This window comes from Anabrus simplex, chromosome 8 (genome assembly GCF_040414725.1).
Source record: "Anabrus simplex isolate iqAnaSimp1 chromosome 8, ASM4041472v1, whole genome shotgun sequence".
Classification (NCBI taxonomy): Eukaryota; Metazoa; Arthropoda; class Insecta; order Orthoptera; family Tettigoniidae; genus Anabrus; species Anabrus simplex.
In genome coordinates, this window is record NC_090272.1 from 241,221,294 (window position 1) to 241,244,302 (window position 23,009).

The window sequence follows — 23,009 nt, forward strand, 5'->3', positions numbered from 1 at the left end:
GAATAGAATGATGCAATGAGGGAAGAAAATCCCCAGGTAACTTGTGAGTCAACAGTCTCTGGCAGCATTTCTGGGCAATTAGAATTCTCGGAATAGGCCTATACACCACTAGGTAGAACTGCATTCCGATGTACCTTCTCTCCCCTTGCATTCGAAATGGTACAAACATTCAAAAGGGATTTCCTTATGTCTGAAGAATGGTTTTAACAGAAAGGATGACATGTGGTCCGGCGTAATAAATTATCCTGCAATGTGTAAAGTGTCCACTTAAGTCAAGTCGACGGGACAAATGGCGATGTCCGCTGTCCGGAGTTCGAGGTGTCTGCTTAAATGAGGCCCATTTAACACTTGTCTTATGTAAAATAAAATCTGTTCCGAGGAAAATTGTCCGTATAGGGAGGTGTCCGCTGAATAAGGGTGTCCGTTAGGGCAAGTTCGACTGTATAAGAAAACATAAAGGTCCAATAATACTGCCTTGAGGAATTCCCCTCTTAATTATTACAGGGTCAGATAAAGCTTCGCCTTCTCTAATTCTCTGAGTTATATTTTCTAGAAATATAGCAACCCATTCTCTCTTTTTTCTAGTCCAATTGCACTCATTTTGCCAGTAGTCTCCCATCATCTACCCTATCAAATGCCTTAGATAGATCAATCGCGATACAGTCCATTTGACCTCCTGAATCCAGAATACCTGCTATATCTTGCTGGAATCCTAAACCCAAACTGCCTTCTGTCAAACCCGTTATTATTTTTGCAAACATGTCTAATATAATCAGAAAGAATGCTTTCCCAAAGCTTACATGCAATGCATGTCAAACTGGCTGGCATGTAATTTTCACCTTTATGTCTATCACCCTTTCTTTTATACAGAGGGGCTTCTTCTTCTTCTTCTTCTTCTTCTTCTTCTTCTTCTTCTTCTTCTTCTTCTTCTTCTTCTTCTTCTTCTTCTTGTCATTTGGGCCTACTGAGGACCACGGGGCTCGTTTCGATTCCTTGTATGGAAATTCTGTTTTTTCTTCGCCCAGAAAGCTTTCATCTTCTGGCTGTGTGCTTGTTTCCTTTCCTCGGTCCACTTCAGTCGGTTGGCGCCTGTACTCTGTCTGCTGGTGAGAGACTCTGGAAAGACACCTTGAAAGGTCAACTGCCGGAATAATACACGATCCTGTATGGTTTGTTCTGAAATCCTCAGCTGTTCTAAGTCGGACTTCACTGCGGTGATCCATTTATTTTTGGACGCTTTCCCTCTGCCTGTAGTGGTAAAGATCTTGCTGGTAAGTCTGTAAGTACTCATATGAGTCAAATGCCCATAGAAAGTCAATCGCCTCTTCCTCTTCGATGTGACTATGTCTTCTTGATGGTCATAGATCTCATTTTTGTGCCTTATCCTGTAAGTACAATCCCCTTCTCTTATTGGTCCTAAAATCCTCCTTAGTATTTTTCGTTTCTTGAGCTCTAGCTTCCTCAGTGGACCTTTTCTGTTCATCAGAAGACAGTCAGAGGCGTACAGTACAGACGGTTTTACTACTGAATTGTAATGTTGGAGTTTAAGGTTCTTAGAGAGGCACTTGTATGTATAGATGCTCTTACAGGTATGGTAGATCCTTTCCAGCTTGGTGCATCTGGTATCTATTGCTAATGTCTCATTCTCGGTTGCTGAAATCCACTCCCCTAGGTACTTCACTGCAGGAACCTTATGAATGGTGGTGTTTTCCAATGGCATAGTATGTTGTACTCCCTTTATGTTAGTCATGAACTCAGTTTACTTTATATTGACCCTCAAGCTGGTTTTAGCTGATATGGTATAGAGGCTCTGTAGCTGGTGAGTAGCTTCTTCTATGTTGTTGGCTAATAAGGTAAGGTCGTCGGCAAAGGCCAGGCAAGGTACGCTGAGATTATCTTTCTTGTAGCCACTTTTCAGTCCACTTCCTGGAGGTAATGTGGCAGTCCATTCCCTGATAATCTTCTCTAGAATGCAATTAAAGAGAATGCAAGAATTTCCATCACCTTGTTTAACCCCGTTTGGATAGAGAAACTCTCTGAGAGCTCACCTCTAAACTTTACTTTGGAGGTGGTGTTCTTCAGCGTAGCCTGGATTAGTCTGGTGGTCTTCTCATCCAGGCCTAATTCCATAAGGTGGAGAAGAGGGTCTGCCTATCTATTGAATCATATGCCTTCTGGAAGTCCACTAGTATGACTACCCATTGGTGTCCGCCACGATTCTTGTACCTCAGAATTGTCTTGAGGTACTGTATCTGCTCTGTGCAAGATCTATTTGCGCGAAAACCGGCCTGATATTCACCTAATTGGGAATCCAGTTGACTAACCACTCTGGTTTGCAGGGCTTTAGAAAAGATCTTGTATGTAACCGATATTAGAGAGATGCCTCTGTAGTTGTCGAGGTCTATCTTACTACCTTTCTTGTGTAGAGGATGGATCACCGCTGAGGTCCATTCCTCAGGTAAGCTATCAAGTAAGGGGCTACTATAGCAACTATAGCAACTCTCCATTCGTTTGGTATAGCTCCTTCATGCAAACAATAATCAAATAAGTACTTCAGATATGGTACTGTATCCCAGCCCATTGCCTTTAGTATATCCCCAGAAATCTTATCAATTCCAGCCGTTTTTATAGTTTTCAACTTGTGTATCTTATTGCAAATGTCATTGTTATCAGAGGTAAATTCTAATACTTCTTTATTATTAGTCACCTCCTCTATCTGGACATTATCCTTGTAACCAACAATCTTCACATACTGCTGATTGAATACTTCTGCCTTTTGAAGATTCCTGGAATGTCCTTCTTGGAACTTGTTTCTGCCTTTAAGTAACTATACATACCCTTCCATTTTTCACTAAAAGTTGTATGACCACTAATTACCGGATTTACGTGAATAATCCCTGCCACCCTAACTTTAGGAAGGGTGATTTTGAAAAAAAAAATGCCAACATTGACCGAAATAAAACCCGCACCCCAATTTTGTGCCTCAATTTTTAAAAAAATATCCGGGTATTATTCGCGTAAATACGGTATATTTGCCATCATGTTGTCCTTAGCTTCCTTTGTTTCCTTTACAATTTCATCCATGACCATAATAAACAAGAGAGGTGACAGCACACTCCCCTTTTTTAGTCCAGTCTCATTCCTAAACCATTCTGTAAGATTTTACGTAGGTACCATGTACGAAATGTTTTTGGAACATCAATTAAGATTAGGCAACTCCTGCGATCAACTGAGGGTAGTTTGGCTAAATTGCAACAACCTGGTACTTGTGGCAAGGTTTATATTGGGCAACAGTCCGGTGGTATTTGAAGGTGCTCAAATACGTCAGCCTCGTGTCGGTAGATTTACTGGCACGTAAAAGAACTCCTGCGGGACTAAATTCTGGCACCTTGGCGTCTCAAAAAACCGTACAAGAGTAGTTAGTCGGACGTAAAGCAAATAGCATTATTATTATTATTATTATTATTATTATTATTATTATTATTATTATTATTTTGGGCAAACTTCGAGAGCGGTGTGTACTCGCATCAAATAGCACACCAGATGTATCAGACTCAACCAACCTGATAAATCAGCTGTTGCTGATCATGCCTTAACACCTGGTCATGAAGTCTTGTTCCAAGAAGTGGATGTTCTTGCCCTTATAAAGCAATATCGCCCAAGAATTATCAGGGAGGCGGTTGAAATACGTAAACACCCAAATAATTTCAACCGCGATACGGGTTACAACCTCAGTGAATCATGGCTATCTGTTATCAGAACCGTTAGAGAGTAATGCTTTCCTGTTGCCATTCGTTGTCTCTAGCATGGGACTAAAATGGCGTCTCTTTTACATCTTTGGGCACCATTTCAAGTTCCTTGTTGCTTTCTCCTAGCAACCATTAATGTGTCATTTCATTTCTCTATTGTCTCCTGATTAAGAAAAGCAAGGTTCCTTTTGAAACGCGTAGAGTGTGTTTACAATTAATTACACGGCATAAGTCCAAAATATACAGCCATGCCTGAAGAAGCCTTTGGTGGAGATCATAGAGTAGTGATAGTAAAATTGAAAGTGGGAAAGATTTTAAAAAATAACCATTAAGAAGAGAGAAAAGAATTGAAGTATAGAAGTTCAAGGAGAAAAGCACACAAAAAGAATTTCAAAGGGAAATAATACCCTTGGTACTGTACCAGGAAGGCCTAGGTCCTGGCACATATCAATTGAAAAACTTTATTTCAGCATACAATCAGCTGAGCGAAGGAACATTCCAGTACGTACCATACTCCACGACCGACCAGGCGTCGCCTACCGCTTGAAACTTGCCTCCCCTAGAGATATTTCTCGAAAGAATTTTTCTTTCGTGAACTTTTTAATGCCTTAACCGATTTGAACAGGACCAACGCTAAATTGTAGCATACATCGTAAAAGTGAAATCCTGTAAACTTCGAAGCAATCTGTCTAGTAGTTTCTGAGTTATAACAATATAAAGTGTAAGAAGATCGAGCACTCTCGGTCACATGACTTAGAATACCACCCCTCCTGGCGCAGATATATATGCCACTAGGTCAAGGCTAACAAGCAGTTCAGTTCAGCAGTACAGTCTGGCAGTGCTGAGCAGTGCAGTATGTGTGTGTGAGACAGAGGGGAGACTGACCCTCGTACAGTATGTCCGTGCAGTCTCGAAGACAGTACTTTCCGTCGCGTTTCGCGGAGACGAAATTATGGGATAATCAATCGCCGTCGTACTTGTAAAAAAACGTCGCACTGTAATTTGTTTATCGTGCCGCGATTACGATATATTTCACAGACATTTCAGAGTATAACACGTGTGAAATTATTGAAGTACTAAGTTAAATATTGGACATTCACAAACTAGAACACGACGTGTGGACTTAATTAATTTCACATAATATTAAATTACCACAATAAACAGAAACTGTCGTGTACAATAACTCTAACTACTCTAAGACTCATTTTTTTCTAATACAGTACATCCTTGAACTGTCTCTCTTTATTTACGTGTCATATTAGGACATGACTTACTACAGTGATAAACTTGGTGAATATTAAGAACTTTTTCTAAAGTAATATAATTTTATCACCACCAGAAAATCAGTGTTATCTGCTAGGATAACGATTCAAAGACTGTGGTCAGAGACTGGAATGAGAAATATTAAACGTAACTTTTTCAAGTGTTTGAACTGTGGACGTTCTCAGTGACGATTTAAAATAGTGTTTTGTGCAGCAAGGACTGTGATCATTCATTTAACGTCATAAAATTAAAATACGAACTGAACTGTGTTTAACAGTGAATGATAGCAAGTAAATACTACTTGCACTAAATGAACGTTCCGTGTGCTAAAATCACCTCCAGGAGCAGCGGAAATCTTGATGAAATTCTACAAGATCCAGCTACCTTCAACATCATCTCATCTATGGTACCCATCGAGGGACGTCAACGTGGTTTCTTCGTGGAACATCGAGTTCGAGTCTTCGCCCGCACCCCGCGGAATGTTTCAGATTCCCATCAATATTTGTAAGCCAAATTTTCTTTATTAAGTGAGTAGTCACAAACTGATTGACTTTTTCTTATCAATCTTGAACAGTGGATTACTCAGTGCTGCGTGTGACGATATTTCGTAGTTTTTCATCATTTCTCAAAATTCATCTTTTAATGATAAATTTATTTTACATAGAAAAACTCTAGGATTTTCAAGTGTTCTATATTTCAAGGCTAACAAACTGAGAAACTTTCAACAGAAATTCAAATTCTTATTTCAATTTTCAATTATAAGTGTGTGTTCATTTCATGAATTAATACTTAGAAAGACTTTAGGTGAAGAACTGACACTTCGTGTTTTCACAAAAGACTATAGGATCTGTGAGATTTATTTATTTTCACAAACTGAATTCAAGAAGATTTACGTTAACATTTTTGATTTCAACAAAATATCTGAGTCCTATATTGATATTGCAGGGTGATGAATCATTTAACATTATTAATAAATTGTTTGGAAAAGGTATAACCATCTATTATTCGCCCTGCGATTCTATCCTGCTCTGTATCGGCTCCAAAACCAACTTCACTATCCGAGATCCTTCTCATGCCCTACACCCCGAACTTTTCCTGGTACAGTACCCAGGACGGAGGTGGGGAATGTTGAAGATGAATGGAAAAGATTTAAGGAAGCACTGGTTGGATGTGCAGAAAAGGTATGTGGTAGAACATCAGGAAGTGTGAAAGACAAAGAGACACACTGGAGGAGTGATGGGGTAAAGATTAAAGTGAAGGAAAAGAAAATGGTATGGAAAGCATGGAAAACATCGAAGACTGAAGAAAGTAGAAGAAACTATGTGGAGGCAAAGAATTTGACCAAGAAAGTAGTGCCGGAAGAAAAGCTGGGCGTTATTCAAACAGAAATTGAGAGATGATTTGCAGCGCAGCAAGAAATTACTGTATGGTGTTTTAAGATTTTTTTTTTTTTTTCGTGTGGCTATTTCTAGCCGAGTGCAGCCCTTGTAAGGCAGACCCTCCGATGAGGGTGGGCGGCATCTGCCATGTGTAAGTAACTGCGTGTTATTGTGGTGGAGGATAGTGTTATGTGTGGTGTGAGAGTTGCAGGGATGTTGGGGACAGCACAAACACCCAGTCCCCGGGCCATTGGAATTAACCAATGGAGATTAAAATCCCCGACCCGGCCGGGAATCGAACCCGGGACCCTCTGAACCGAAGGCCAGTACGCTGACCATTCAGCCAACGAGTCGGACGGTGTTTTAAGAATAAAAAATAGAGATCAAGTAAACACCAGATTTATGAAGGATGAAGGCAGCATAATATTAACAAAGCCATAAGAAATAGATGCCGAGGGTATTTTCAGAATTTGCTGAACATACAAACTGATGAGTCATTCAATGGACGACCAGGAAAGGCAATTAGTTGTTGAAGAAATGAATAAAGAAATTTCAATGAATGATATTGAAATGGCAGTAAGAAAGATGAAGAATGGAAAAACTGCTGGAATAGATGAAATTTCAGTGGAGATGATAAAGGCAGCTGGTGCTGTAGGCCTGCAGTGGACATATCGGGTTCTCAGGAGGTCCCTGAGGATTGGCAAAAAGGAATAATGATCCCAATTTTCAAGAAAGGCGATAAGAAAGTGTTGAAGAACTATAGGGGAATTACTCTGATATCCCATGTTGCTAAGATAATGGAGAGGATACTGGAAAGTAGAATAAGGTTGAGGGTTGAAAATCATATACAGGAAAATGTTTGGTTTCAGAAGTGGAAGGTCAACAATAGAGTCCATTTTCATTATGTGACAACAAATGGAAAAGCAGTGGGAGTAGGGGAATGATATGGTGATGACATTCATTGACATTGAAAGGCATATGACAATGTCCCCAGGACTTAAGATTGGGCCAGTCTGGTGCAAAAAGGAATTGGACTGGGATTAATAAAAATGATCATGGCAGTGTACATCGAATGTTGTAGTTGCACGCAAACACAAGTTGGCAGGACAAGTTGGTTCAAAATAACTAGTGGGCTGAGACAGGGAAGTGTTCTATCGCCAATCCTGTTTACAATAGTAATGGATGACATCATGAGAACAACAAAAGCAACATATGGAGGAAGAGAAATTCACATCATGTTATTTGCAGATGATATTGTGATTTGGGTAGAAGGGGACATGAAGATTCAAGAATAGTTGGATGTGGTTAGTGGGAAGATCGAAGAATGTGGATTGTAATAAGTGTAGAAAAGAGTAAAACTCTTGTTATGACTGGAGGGGAGAAAGAAGAGAAAGGTCAGATTAGACTTGCAGACAAGCCCCTGGAAGTAGTGGAGACGTTCTAATACCTGGGGAGTGAATTAATGGAGAATGCTCGACTGGATGCTGAGATTAGTAAGAGGATTCAACCTGGAAGCTGTTTCTATCATAGTGTAAGAAACATGTTATGGGACAAAGATGTGCCAATGGAAGCAAAGGAAAGTATGTACAAGATGTATTACGTACCCATAACAACTCTCTATAGAACACTTTCCCGCCTTGTCAATACTTTACATATTTTATTATATTTAATTACTGTACATGTTTCGAGAGCCAACTGCTCTCTTCTTCAACGGTGCCAAACATTAATTAATCTTTGGACTAGTCTGAATAAACAAATATGTTCTTACTCTCTGCAGCAGAGAGCAGAGTGCAATAATATTTCGTTCATGGTTAAATTTGGCAACCAGTCGAACTGAAAGATTTGACGGTTATAAAGTGGCTAGCATGGTCATCACGTAACCGGTAGCATAGTAGCAGCTCACCCCGTAAGGTCATTGACAGCAAGGAGGACATATTGTTTGGTTCAGACCAATGTTACATCACTTTAATTTGTGGATAAATTAGATGCCTCCTCTGCGAACCATGTGACCTTGCCGCGGTGGGGAGGCTTGCGTGTCCCAATGATGCAGATAGCCGAGCCGCAGGTGCAACAATATCGGATGGGTATCTGTTGAGAGACCAGACTAACGAATGGTTCATCGAAAGGGGGGTAGCAGCCTTTCGGTAGTTGCAAGGGCGGCAGTCTAGATGATTGACTGATACGGCCTTGTAATAATACTCAACATGGCTTAGCTGTGTTGATACTGCTACACGGCTGAAAGCAACGGGAAACTACAGCCGTAACCACCTCCCGAGGACATGCAGCTCTCTCTGTATGAATGATGTACTGATGATGGCTTCCTTCCGGGTAAAATATTCCGGAGGTAAACTAGTCCCCCATTCGGATCTCCGGGTGGGGACTACACGAGAGGGGGCGATCATCAGAAAGAAGGATACTGACATTCTGCGAGTCGGAGCGTGGAATGTTAGAAGTTTGAATCGTTGTGGTAGGTTAGAGAATCTGAAAAGGGAGATGGATAGGCTAAAGTTAGATGTAGTTGGTATAAGTGAAGTACGTTGGCAGGAAGAACAGGATTTTTGGTCAGGCGACTACCGAATTATCAACACGAAATCAAACAGGGGTAATGCAGGAGTTGGTTTAATAATGAATAAGAAAATAGGGCAGCGGATAAGCTACTACGACCAGCATAGTGAAAGAATTATTGTCGCCAAGATAGACACCAAACCAATGCCCACCATAATAGTGCAGGTCTATATGCCTACTAGTTCAGCGGATGATGAAGAAATTGAAAGAATATATGAGGAGATAGAAGATTTAATACAATATGTCAAAGGTGACGAGAATCTAATTGTGATGGGAGACTGGAACGCAGTGGTAGGCCAAGGAAGAGAAGGTAGCACAGTAGGAGAATTTGGATTGGGACAAAGGAACGAAAGAGGAAGTCGGCTGGTTGAATTCTGCACTGACCATAATTTAGTCCTCGCCAATACTTGGTTCAAACACCACAAACGACGGCTGTATACGTGGACGAGACCTGGAGACACTGGAAGGTATCAAATAGACTTCATTATGATTAGGCAGAGATTCAGAAACCAGGTGTTGGATTGCAAAACTTTCCCAGGAGCAGACGTGGACTCTGACCACAACTTGTTGGTCATGAAATGCCATCTGAAGTTGAAGAAATTGAAGAAAGGAAAGAATGCAAAAAGATGGGATCTAGACAAGTTGAAAGAAAAGAATGTGATGGATTGTTTCAAGGAACATGTTGCACAAGGACTAAATGAAAAGGCTGAAGGAAGCACTATAGAGGAAGAGTGGAGAGTCATGAAAAATGAAGTCAGTAGGGCTGCTGAAGAAATGTTAGGAAGGAAGAAAAGATGAACTAAGAATCAGTGGATAACTCAGGAGATACTAGACCTGATTGATGAACGACGAAAATACAAGAATGCTAGAAATGAAGAGGGCAGAAAAGAATACAGGCGATTAAAGAATGAAGTGGATAGAAAGTGCAAGGTAGCTAAGGAAGAATGGCTGAAGGAGAAGTGCAAGGATGTCGAAGGCTGTATGGTCCTGGGAAAGGTAGATGCTGCATACAGGGAAATCAAGGAAACCTGTGGAGAAAGGAAATCTAGGTGCATGAATATTAAGAGCTCAGATGGAAAGCCACTTCTAGGGAAAGAAGACAAAGCAGAAAGATGGCAGGAGCATATCCAACAGTTGTATCAAGGTAACGATGTAGATAATTTGGTTCTGGAACATGAAGAGGCTGTTGATGCTGATGAAATGGGAGACCCAATTTTGAGGTCAGAGTTTGACAGAGCTGTGAGTGACCTAAATAGGAACAAGGCACCTGGAATTGATGATATTCCCTCTGAATTACTGACTGCCTTAGGAGAAACCAGCATGGTAAGGTTATTTCATTTAGTGTGCAAGATGTATGAGACAGGAGAAGTCCCATCCGATTTTCGGCAGAATGTTGTTATACCTATTCCCAAGAAAGCCGGTGCTGACAGGTGTGAAAACTACCGCACTATTACTTTAGTATCTCATGCCTGCAAAATTTTAACACGTATTATTTACAGAAGAATGGAAAAACAAGTTGAAGCTGAGTTGGGGGAAGATCAATTTGGCTTCAGAAGAAATGTAGGAACACGTGAAGCAATCCTGACTTTACGTCTGATCTTAGAGGATCGAATCAAGAAGGACAAGCCCACGTACATGGCATTCGTAGATCTAGAAAAGGCATTCGATAATGTTGATTGGACCAGGCTATTTATGATTCTGAAGATGATAGGGATCAGATACCGAGAACGAAGAATTATCTACAACCTGTATAAAAATCAGTCTGCAGTGATAAGAATCGAGGGCTTTGAAAAAGAAGCAGCAATCCAGAAAGGAGTGAGGCAAGGCTGCAGTTTGTCCCCTCTCCTTTTCAATGTTTACATAGAACAGGCAGTAAAGGAAATCAAAGAGAAATTTGGAAAGGGAATCACAGTCCAAGGAGAGGAAATCAAAACCTTGAGATTTGCCGATGATATTGTTATTTTATCTGAGACTGCAGAAGATCTCGAGAAGTTGCTGAATGGTATGGATGAAGTTTTAGGTAAGGAGTACAAGATGAAAATAAATAAGTCCAAAACAAAAGTAATGGAGTGTAGTCGAACGAAAGCAGGTGATGTAGGAAATATTAGATTAGGAAACGAAGTCTTAAAGGAAGTAGATGAATATTGTTACTTGGGTAGTAAAATAACCAACGATGGCAGAAGTAAGGAGGACATAAAATGAGACTAGCACAAGCCAGGAAGAATTTTCTTAAGAAAAGAAATTTGCTCACTTCAAACATTGATATCGGAATTAGAAAGATGTTTTTGAAGACTTTTGTGTGGAGCGTGGCATTGTATGGAAGTGAAACATGGACGATAACTAGCTCAGAAAGAAAGAGAATAGAAGCTTTTGAAATGTGGTGTTACAGAAGAATGCTGAAGGTGAGATGGATAGATCGAATCACGAATGAAGAGATACTGAATCGAATTGGTGAGAGGAGATCGATTTGGCTACATTTGACGAGAAGAAGAGATAGAATGATAGGACACATCTTAAGACACCCAGGACTTGTTCAGTTGGTTTTTGAAGGAAGTGTAGGTCGCAAGAACGGTAGGGGTAGACCAAGGTATGAATATGACAAACAGATTAGAGCAGATGTAGGATGCAATAGTTACATAGAAATGAAAAGGTTAGCACAGGATAGGGTGGCATGGAGAGCTGCATCAAACCAGTCTATGGACTGATGACTCAACAACAACAACAACAAATTAGATGAAATGAAGATTTGGACGGGATTAAGAGGAGGAAATTCTAATTCATGTGAGGTCTCGGAATTATAGCAGACTTAAGGAAAGAAGAAAAGAAGAGAACAGAAAATATTTTAAGAGAGTGACTAACTTTATAGGTGTTATTATTTTACGAATTGAAACTATTTTATTTTAAAGGGTTCTACTAAATGGCAAAGTAAATGTTAAATTTAGACACGAAGAAACATCTTATTCTTTTTAAATGTAAATAAATGTTATGAACAAAGAAAATTGACACTGAAAACACTACATAAAACTAGAGGACAAATGGCTAGCGCAACCACCGAAGAATACGAACGAGAACGAAAGAAATACAAGAACCTAATAAAAAAGAAGAAAAAGCAACACCTGGAAAAAGAACATAAGAAAATGGTAGAGGAGGGAGAAGAAGACCCCTACCGAGCTCTGAGGCCAAAAGGGCAGAAAATACAGCCCAACATACCTATGGAAACATGGATAGATCATATAAGAATAGTAATTTGCTCAAAAGAAACACGACCCATGATTAAGACACCTATGACTCCACAAGCTGATGAGATCTTCACCACGGATGAAATTGCGAAAGCGATACAGAAAATGAGGAATAACAGAGTACCAGGAGTAGATGGAATAAGAAGTGAACACTTAAAGCAGACAGCACAAGAATACCTACCGATATGGACCTCCCTTCTAAATAAATGTTTAGAATTAGGAAGTATACCAGACGAATGGAGAAAGTCAATAATCAAGCTATTATATAAGGGAAAAGGAGACACAGAGGACCCAAACGCGTATAGAGGAATAGCATTGGAATCTACATTACTGAAACTCCTAACAGGAATCCTCACCAAAAGGATGGCAGAGAATCTAGAACCCCTTCTACCAGAGGAACAGTTTGGTTTTAGGAAGGGAAGGTCCACGACTCTGGCAGTAGAAAACTTGTTGGAACAAATAAAACAGACGATAGAAAGACCAAAAGGAAAACTATATGTGGTTTTTGTTGATTACTCAGAAGCCTTCGATATGGTCAACAGAAAGGTATTAATAGATAAACTGGAGGAACTAATTGGAAGAACGAGCACAACGACCCTGATATCGAATATACTGGCAGAAAACTACATACAGATAGATGATAGAATAGGCATATCTGACTGGCTGTCGCAGACGGTGTCCTCCAAGGCGATCCACTCAGCCCTATCCTGTTTAATGTTCTCACGAACGATGTCACCAAAGGAATGGCAGCAATAAGCACATACGTATACGCTGATGACATGGCCATTGCAGCGACAGATACAGATAAACTGCAAGTATCGCTAAACACACTATGTGAATGGGCAGAGAGAAACAACATCCAGATAAACGAAGAGAAGACGGAATTGGTAGTATTTAGGAAAGGAGGAAGACTCACTGAAGCAGAGAACATCAAATGCAATGGCAAACTACTCAAGAGGGCTAACAATTTTAAATATCTAGGTATCACAATTCAAACAACGGGAAAGAGTTTCAGTTTACATATAAGATCTAGAGCAGTGGCGGCCACTAGGGCTATGAATGAAATCAGAAACATCACACAACTATCGATCAGCACAGCTATGGACTTGTTTAGGTTAAAGATACTACCTGTTCTGACGTATGGCCTAGAATTAGTGGGAGAATACCTCACGTACAAACAGCTGGAAGAATTGGAGCGAGTAAAGGCTAGATACCTGAAGAGAATTGTAGGAGTCCCGCAGAATGCAAGATCGAGGCTAGTGTATGAGCTTACGAGGGAGACCTTCTTAATAGAGGATCTGAGATGCGAGCTCATACTTCAAGCTAGTACCAGCTTCAAACAGCGTATACAAGATCTGCCTGAGAAGAAAAACAACATACCAGAGGACTTCTATGCAACATCTGCTATGCAAGACAGACCTGGATGGAAGCTAATCATGTTATGCGACACGTGACGACGAGATTGGCGATCGATGGTTTCCACCACAAGGTGTGCTGCAACAAATTATTTCACGAACCAAATGACGAATGTGTGTGTGAGTTGTGCTTGGAATTCTGTGATAGATACCTTATTGTAAAATGCAAGAATAGACAGAAATCCATCATAGCTTATACCAAAGAAAAGTAATGTGTATGTAATGTAATGGTATTCTGCACGGCATGTGCACATTTTTCAATAATAATAATAAAAATTAACATATAGTGATTAATTTAATAGATTTTATTATTTATAATTTGAAAATTCTAGTTTAAAGTTCGTAACAAATGACATAGTAAGTGAAAGGTGAAACACAGAGAAATATTGTAACAGTTTCAAGATTTATATATAACTGTTCTATTTGTACCAATGCACCAAGTCCAAAGATTAATTAATGTTTGGCACCGCTGATGAAGAGAGTAGTTGGCTCTCGAAACATGTACGGTAATTAAATATAATAAAATATGTAAAGTATTGACAAGGCGGTAAAGTGTTCTATAGAGATTTGAATATAAGTCAATACGGACCAACATGGTGAAAATAATCAATACCCATAACAACTTACAGAGCAGAAACTTGGACAATGACAAAGGAGGATGAGAGTCGAATACAGGCGGCCGAAATGAAGTTCTTGAGGAGTATGATACAGAAGAGTAGAATAGACAAATATGGAATGAGAAAATCTGGGAAGAAATTGGTGTGGAAAAAATGAATGATAGAATAGAGGAGAGCCGGCTAAGATGGTTTGCGCACACAAAGCGAAGTGATGAAAGAATGTCAAAAAAAGTGATGGAAATTCAAATGCAAGGAAGGAGAGGCCGTGGAGGACCATGATTGAGATGAAGGACACAATCCAACGCAGTATTATAGAAAGAAACCTGGACTGGGACGCAGTGTTGGAGGAGGAGTGATAAAAAGACCGAAGAAAGTGGCGAGGAATCATATTTGCCCCTAGCTGGCTACAGCTGGATAAAGGTAAATGATGATGATGATGGAAATTATTAATCTTTAAATTGTTGTTTTAAAGCCCTTAATATCATCACTCCTGTAAATATTACATGGCATACACCTCGATAATTTTGTTATCTCTTGGATGGAACTGATATAGTTGAATGATATAATGCAAATAGGTGCAGATTGAGGTCCACTGGCAACCCTGTGAGTGCATTCTCTGTTTCTCTTTGGCTGTGATATCTCCCATTGCTTTCCATTGGTCACTTCCATGCTGAAGGTCACCTGCCGTAAGAGTACGGTATTAATTGTTTCAATTTATTCTTTTCAATTTTTTTTTTTTCTTCCACATCCTGCAAACATAAATTCTATATTTAAAACTTTTTATTCAGATTAAAACAAGTAAATGTTTTAAGATGTAATGTCTGCTGATTATACTGGGTGTGGTATGACATTTAAATCAATGTTATGGAGTAGAATGGGCATTATGTTCCACAGAGGGCCCTGATAGGTCACTGGTTATCATCAGAAAGGAGATTTTTTTTTTGCTGCATTTAAAATTATTTTTTTGGCCCCATTTTCAATAAATTGTTTTGCTGAGGAAAATTCCACAGTCATATTCCTCCAATAAAAAGTACCGTATTTACGTGAATAATACCCGCATATTTTTTAAAAAAAATTGGGGTGCAGGTTTTATTTGAATCAATGTTGGCATTTTTTTTTTCAAGGTTAGATTGTGGGGATTATTCGGTGGTGGATAGTAAGAGGATGTGCATCACATCGGTTCACAAACAATAAGATCTTGCGACCTTTTGCTTCCATTTTGGACTCCACACTTTGAAGCCAGTCTTCAAAAACTTTTCTAATGACCCAGGGTTTGCTGTTGTTTGAGTATTTTGTGGGGAGTATTGCAATGTTTGTAAAACAATGAGGCCTTCAAAATTTGCCGATTGTCAGTGGAGGCAGCTTTTTACTTTTGTCACTGTTGGGCTCAATAGAACTGTTAGGCGTTGTTTGCTTTGTTTCCCGCTGTGTCCGTTTTTCCCCTTTTAATGCCATTGTATGACCAGGCATTAAATTAAAAAAGACACCTGTCCTGTCAGTGTTGAAAATGTCCTTAGGAGAGCGAATCGAAAAGTCAGTTCTTTCGAACCGTTTTGTTTCTAATCTTGTACAGTCTTGACATTCACACTTCTGCTTTCCCACACACATTGTGACTGCCAAATACTGTGCCTAACCTTAAATTTGCGTAACCAGCCCGACAAGGCTTTAAAATTTTCAGCACTAAGTCCGACTGTCATTTCACTTGCCTTTTCTCAAAACATTGGTCCGCTGATTAGAATGCCTTCTGCCCTGTGTTACCTGAACTGCTGTAATAAACTATATTCCAGAAATTCATATTTTCCGCCCTGAGTGCAGGTTCGCTTATTTGTCGTTAACACCTAACACGCCCACTTTCTTCAATTTCTGCTGCCTTAACTACAATCATATTTAAGGTAGACAGGTGTTGTCACTTTCCCTCACTACATTCAAAATACATAATTTTTCAGCAGTTGTCGTGCAGTTCCTCTTCCTCTCACCCATGTTCACTACTCACGATGCTAATCACAGTTGGGGCACAGAACACAAAGGACTGAAGCAAGTACAGTTTGGTATTCCACAACTTTTGCTCAAAAATAGCTTTAAGGTCACTCTTGCTACCATTGTGAGTATTGAAGGATGGTTTCGAAGGAAAGGACATTGCAAGTCATAAGTTTGTACTTAGAATCGTTCTTGTGATTTTAAAAACTGAAACCATCATTAACGTATAAACAGTGCATTTTGCCCTCGGGAACTAAAGATGTGATTGTATAAGCGTAAAAATCATATAAATGAACAAATATTGAAATATTTAACTTAAAATCCATAATTCGCCATAGGATATTGAATTCAAAAGACATTGTGAATTTTGTAGATTTCAAAAATGCCTTTGACTCGGTTGATGGAGAAACCATAGATAAAACAATTCGTGCATTTGGAGTGAGAACTAAATTGGCAAACCTAATACGTGAAACCCTTACTGACACAATTTCAAAAGTGAAATTTATGGGCGAGATATCCAAACCTGTTAAGATGAATACAGGGGTACGGCAAGGTGACAGTCTGTCACCCCTTTTATTCAACTGTTTTTTGGAGAAAATTGTAAGAATTTGGAACGTAAAGCTTAAAGAGCATAACATTTTGCCGGTAACTTTGGGGAGAAAAAAACAAAAGGCTTTGAAATAAATTGCCTAGCATTTGCAGACGATTTTGCTATATTGTCAGAAAACCTAACAAGTGCAACAACACAAATCAATCTCCTGGAAGAAATAGCCAACAAGACAGGTTTGAGAATCTCTGTAGAAAAAACAAAATTTATTACAAACATCAAGAATGCTCCATAATTTTTGGCAACAGATATTGGTCCAGTAGAAAGAGTAACGAAATTCAAATATCTGGGAGAAATAATTCAAGAAAATAGTTTAGACAAATCTGCAGTAGAAGAAAGGGTACACAAGATGAAAAGAGCATATGGTATCACAAAGAATTTTTATAACAAAAGTGTCTATCTAAAAATCTTAAAATAAGGCACGACACTACAGTGGTGAAACCGGAATGCTTATATGCAAGTGAATGCCTGGTACTAAACTATTGGTTACATAAACTTGAGGTAGTAGAAAGGAGAATCATGAGAAAAATCTTAGGCCCTGTGAAAACAACAGAAGTATGGAAATTAAGATCTAATGATGAAATATACAGGAACATAGAAAACATAACAGAAACCAGAAGAAAAAGGAGATTGCAATTTTTCGGACATATTTACAGAATGGATGATTCCAGATTAACAAAAAGGATTTTCAAGTACCTTTGGGACAAAAAGGCAACAACTAGCTGGATTCAAGAAGTAAAGAAAGATTTAGAAAGAAATAATATAAGAGAAAAAGGAACTATGGACAGCAAAATTTTTAGAAAGAGGGTAGTAAGTATGGAAGAATTCCAAGGAAGATTGAACAAGAAGCCTGGTGCGAAGTGGTCCGAGGACAGAAGGAAACGGCATAGTGATAGGATGAAAGAATATTGGAAGGAGCGGAAGAGAAAACAACACAGTATGAAGAACTGAATTGAAATTGGAACGTGGTCCTTAGCAGGCCTCATTGGGAAGAAGAAGAAGGATGTATAAAAAAAAAAATTTGCCATAATATGTATAGGGACCATTGAAAAAAAAGTATGAAGAAGTTTTAACTGTATTTTCTATTTTTCCTAATGTTCTTTCATAATATTTATGTGTCTAAGTATAGTTGATGTTGATTTCACAGAGTGTTCGCAAATGAAACTAGCCAGTTCCTAGCACCATACGAAGCTTCAGTGAAGTCACGATCAGGATCAAACAGTCCTCCAGACAATCCAGATTCAGCAGCTTCCAAGGGTGTCAACATTCCAGAATCGCATAGACATCTTGTAGGAGTTTCAGCATCACATGTGAGTTTTGTATGTGCAAGATAATGCATTTTTCTGGAATAATTTTTCCTCTATTCTATATTGTTGTGTATGTTTTGTCATAGGGTGAACTTTCTAATGCACTGTCTGCTGGTGGGAGGTCGCTGTCAGCTGATATAGCTGATTGGAATCCATTTGAAGATTCAACTCCCTTCAGCCAGTTGACCGAAGATCACATATTTGGAGCTGAATTTGACAAGATAAGAAGAGGCTCTCAAAGCAGTGAGTAAAAAGTCAGATGTTGTGAGTTGAAACGTTTAGTATTCAATTCCTTTGCTGATGATAATTTTTCGTGTGTATTGTTTGGTTGTAATTTCATCCATCGTGGAAAAGAGTAAAGAGCATTTAAAACCACTGTTGGATTACCATTAGCCTGCCACATTCAAAGCATAAGACAGTTTTAAATATAAATAGTTTTCCCTTCCCAGTGAATTACAGAAACACTACCAGGGTATGTAGGGTAGATACATACAGTAGAAATCTGTTATAGCAAGAATTCACAACGGTGAACAATTTACTTGCTATAGCGGATTGTCATTAGTGAACTATTTTGATAATGATTAAAATTCTGAAACAGATATATGGTCCTCGCATTTAATATTTTATTAGAATAAAGTTGTGTTAGTGGGGTAAATATTTCTCAGTATACCAAGCCCTCGAAAGACACAAAGAAATATTTTAACTAATAAAATAAAGCACATTAGAGACAAAAGTGCCAACATGATGGCAAAATCCCTTCCTTTTCTTTTTAAATCTTCCACTGTAATTTGGTCACCGATTTACTGTAACTATTTCAATATTTATGTATAATTTGTTCTCTTGATGACTGTATTTATATAAATGTATTATGTCCAAGGATTTAGTTTGATGTTTTGGCACCGCTGAAGAAGAGAGCTGTAGCTCTCGAAACATGTACGGTAGATAATTATAATAAAAATGTAAAGTATTGACAATGCAGAAAAGTGTTTGATAGAAAGTGAATATAAGTCGGTACGATTATGTTATCCAGACCAGAACAGATGTTGTACCTTACATATACATAAAGCCATGAGAGGTCTTGGGATTGCCTATTACTGTCTTTTGAGAATCGATACTTACATTCGAAACCATATTCTCGAGTTCAACATAACCTTTAAAAGTCAATGTAGGCCTTTTTTTACACGGTACAGAATTTCCAGAAACTGACTACAAACAGTAAATCGGTGACCAAATTACAGTGGAAGATTTAAAAAGAAAAGGAAGGGATTTTGCCATCATGTTGGCACTTTTGTCTCTAATGTGCTTTATTTTATTAGATTAGAGAATTAAAACTACTTGTGGTCGATTGTTGGTTGACTTGGCATTACTAGATTTTTTGAAGAGTTTGGCTGAACAAAGTTGCTGAACTGAAAGTAGTTTTCACTGGAAACTGACAAAGTTTTCCTGGTAGAACTGAATGTAAAGTATCAAGGTTTTTAACTGGCGTACCGGTAATTAATGTTTGAATCCAGCTCCGCGGTCTAACTTGCCTGGCTCTCACCCGAAGGCCCGTTTTCAATTTCCGGCCAGGTCAGGCATTTTACCTGGATATGAGGGTTGGTTGATGGTGACCCCGGTCTAGAGAGCCAGGAATAGGCCTAATGGCCGAGAGGATTCCTTACACTGACCACGTGTCACCAATCTGCAGGCCTTTGGGCTGATGAGCGATCGCTTGGTAGCCGACAGCCCATTGGGGCTGTAGTTCGATTTGGTTTAGGAGTGTTTGTAAGATTAAACCTATTTTGTTTTTTGCCATGTTTAGCCAAATTGTTGATGGTTTTTATTCATTCCCGGATATTCTGTTTTCCCATGTTGTACTTTGTTTCCGTGGTCCTTCCAAACACAGAGAATCAAGGTTCCACTGTAACATAGTGCCTCGACAAACCACTGTTTGTGATTAATTCTTTTCCATTTTCACACCAGTCAAATGCTGAGGCTGTTCCTTAATTAAGGCCACGTCCGCTTTCTTCTCACTCCTAGGCCTTTCCCATCCCATCATCGCCATAAGACCTATCTGTGTTGGTACGACATAAAGGGAATTGTAAAAAAAAAAAAAAAATTTAAAAAAAAATAGTTCAGTGGCCTCGAACTCGAACTGAATCAAACTATCACCACCTTTATATTCCTCTGTTTTTCTTAGCTGCCATGGCTGTGTACATTATTCTCCTAGGTTAATTATCCTCTGCCATTCGCTTCACATGACCTCATCGGTGAAGCCAGTTTCTTAAAGTTAAATACTGCTTCATCCATCAAGTTAATTCCCAACTTAGCCACTATCTTCATATTCCGAGTACCCTCCTACCATTGTTCTGACCGTTTGTAACGGTGAATGCTCTACTGTCATGTCTGTTACTTCCAACTTATGAATGTGAAATTTTGAGTCCACCCAGCTTTCACTCCAGTACAGTAAAGCTGGTCTGTAAACAGACTGATGTAAAGATAGTTTCGTCTGGGAGCTGACTTCTTTCTTCGAAAATACAGTTGATTGCAGTTGCGAACTCATTGCATTAGCTTTGCTGCCCTTTGATTCAATTTAATTTACTATACTACCATCTTGGGAGAACACACATCCGAAGTATTCCCTACCTGGCATTCAGTCCACCCTCCTGACAATACTTTAGTCTTGGTAATGCTAATTTTCATATCATACCCACTGCACTTCTTCATTTTCCTAGATATTATATTGCAGGCTTTGAGCACAGTCTGCTATTAAGTCTGAATTTTCAGCAAAGGCCAAATTGCATAATACATTTCTGCCCAACTGAATTCCTCCTTGGCATTTTAGACCTTTCAGTAAATGAACAACAAAGGGATAAGATTACATTCTTGTCTAATGAGGATGGCAACTTTGAGGGTGGGGGTAGGGGGGTTGCTAAACCATTTTTTTATTATGCCACGTATAAGAACTATAAATTTAGTGTTCGTGCTCTTGACACAAGCTTTTATTATATATTTTATTTGTCTGAGTCCCTGCCTACCCCTTAGTCCTGTTTCCTGATATGGGGTCGGGAATGAGGATGTGAATTCATATGGCAAGTTTTTACGGCTGGATGCCCTTCCTGACACCAACCTCAGTTGAGGAGCTAATGAAGATGAAATGAATGACTATGAGTGAAACTGTATTAGGAGGTGGAAGGAATCTGCTGTGGCCTGTGAATAGGAACTGACCTGGCATTTGCTCGGAAGTAAAAATTGGAATGGATAACCACGGAAAACGATTCTCAGGACAACTAAATGTGGGGTTTGAACCTACGAGTCTCCTGAATGCAGAGTTTGACTCTATAGCCGTAGTGCGTTACGATGCGCAGCCGCTCCACTCGGTTTTTATTTTTATCTGTTAAAGTATGATAATTTAATTAAACAACATGTTATCTTAAATATGTATTGATGTTCACTTTCATACCAGACAATGTTGTAAGCTAGAATACTTTGGTCATATGGTACAGAACAGTAAATGCCACCATCTACAAGTAATACTCCAAGAGAAAATTAATGGAAAATGTGGTCCAGGCCAAAGTAGGTCAACTTGAACCAGTGGTTTGTGGTAGGAAATTAAGGTGAGATCCCTGTTGGACAGCGAACCACACTGGTGACGTTGTGATAGAGAAGTTGGGTTCATTGGATATAGGCTTCTGGGCTTTCCCAATATGAATGCACTGAAGTTGCTGCTGCAGTAGATTGTTTTTACGGCAATCTTTATTCAGCTATAAACAAATCGGTTCCCATGAAAAAAAAACAGGTAATGGCAAAACATACCCCATTTGGTTTACAGATAGCATAATTCGAAAATTAAAAGAAAAAGAATATTACAGAAAGCGGAAGCACATTACAGAACATTATGATAGTCAATATAAAATTCTGAGAGCTCAAATTAAATCTGAAATTAAGTCTGCACACAGAAGATACACTGAGACAGTGGAACAAGGTATCAACAATGACACTAGATCTTTCTGGGCATATGTTAAAAATAGGAGAAAGAATAGTAGGGATTGCGACACTTACAAATATGAAAATAACATACTAGATACTAAGGATGAAATTGTAGAAGGTTTTGCGGACTACTTCCAATCAGTATATTCCCCGCATAAGGCACAATATCGCATACCTAACGCTCCATCTTTCACTAACGATACGTTGCATATTAAAAACTTCGCTTTAGAAGAAGTTGAAGTAGCACTTAAAAAGCTGAAACCTAAAGCATCTGCAGGACCAGACCATGTACCACTGTACGTGATAAAAGGTTGTTCAGAAGTTCTTAAGCATCCACTTCTATTTATTTATAATTTGATTATTAAAACATCTATTTTTTCCATCCGTCTGGAAGCTATCACGAGTGTGCCCCATACTTAAATCAGGGGATCCCACACTAATAAACAACTACCGGACTATTTCTATTTTATCCGCGATAGCAACAGTTTTCGAATTTATGTTATGTAATCGACTAACAACATATATAAGACCTCTTATATCAAACAACATGCTTTCCTTTCACGACGTTCCACAATCACAAACTTGGTTAACTTCACTCAGCAAGTGTCCACAGAACTTGACACGGGTGGATAAATGGACGTAGTATTTACAGATTTTGCAAAAACATTTGATAAAATTAATCACTATGCCCTACTAAGCAAGTTAAACCTGTTCGGTTTCTCGAAACAACTGTTGCATTTTTTCAGTTCCTATCTGGGTGATAGGAAGCAGTTCGTTTCTTTCCAGAGACATTCTTCTCGGGAATACCCTGTAAATTCAGGAATAATTCAGGGGTCAAATTTAGTCCCTTTAGTTTTTCTCGCATTCATCAATGACTTGACTGAACAAGTGAAATATTCCAGCTGTCTGCTATACGCTGACG

At 39.0% G+C, this 23,009-nt stretch overlaps 1 protein-coding gene across 1 annotated transcript in view; it reads left to right on the plus strand.

Annotated features, from left to right (window-relative positions):
• Nak (Numb-associated kinase) overlaps positions 1–23,009 on the plus strand; it is a 330,611-nt gene that overhangs the window by 183,580 nt on the left and 124,022 nt on the right. Inside the window, exons 10-11 of the mRNA XM_067152785.2 lie at positions 17,959–18,121; positions 18,205–18,361. Of these exons, the coding sequence (XP_067008886.2) occupies positions 17,959–18,121; positions 18,205–18,361 (320 nt within the window). The remainder of the gene's footprint in view (positions 1–17,958; positions 18,122–18,204; positions 18,362–23,009) is intronic.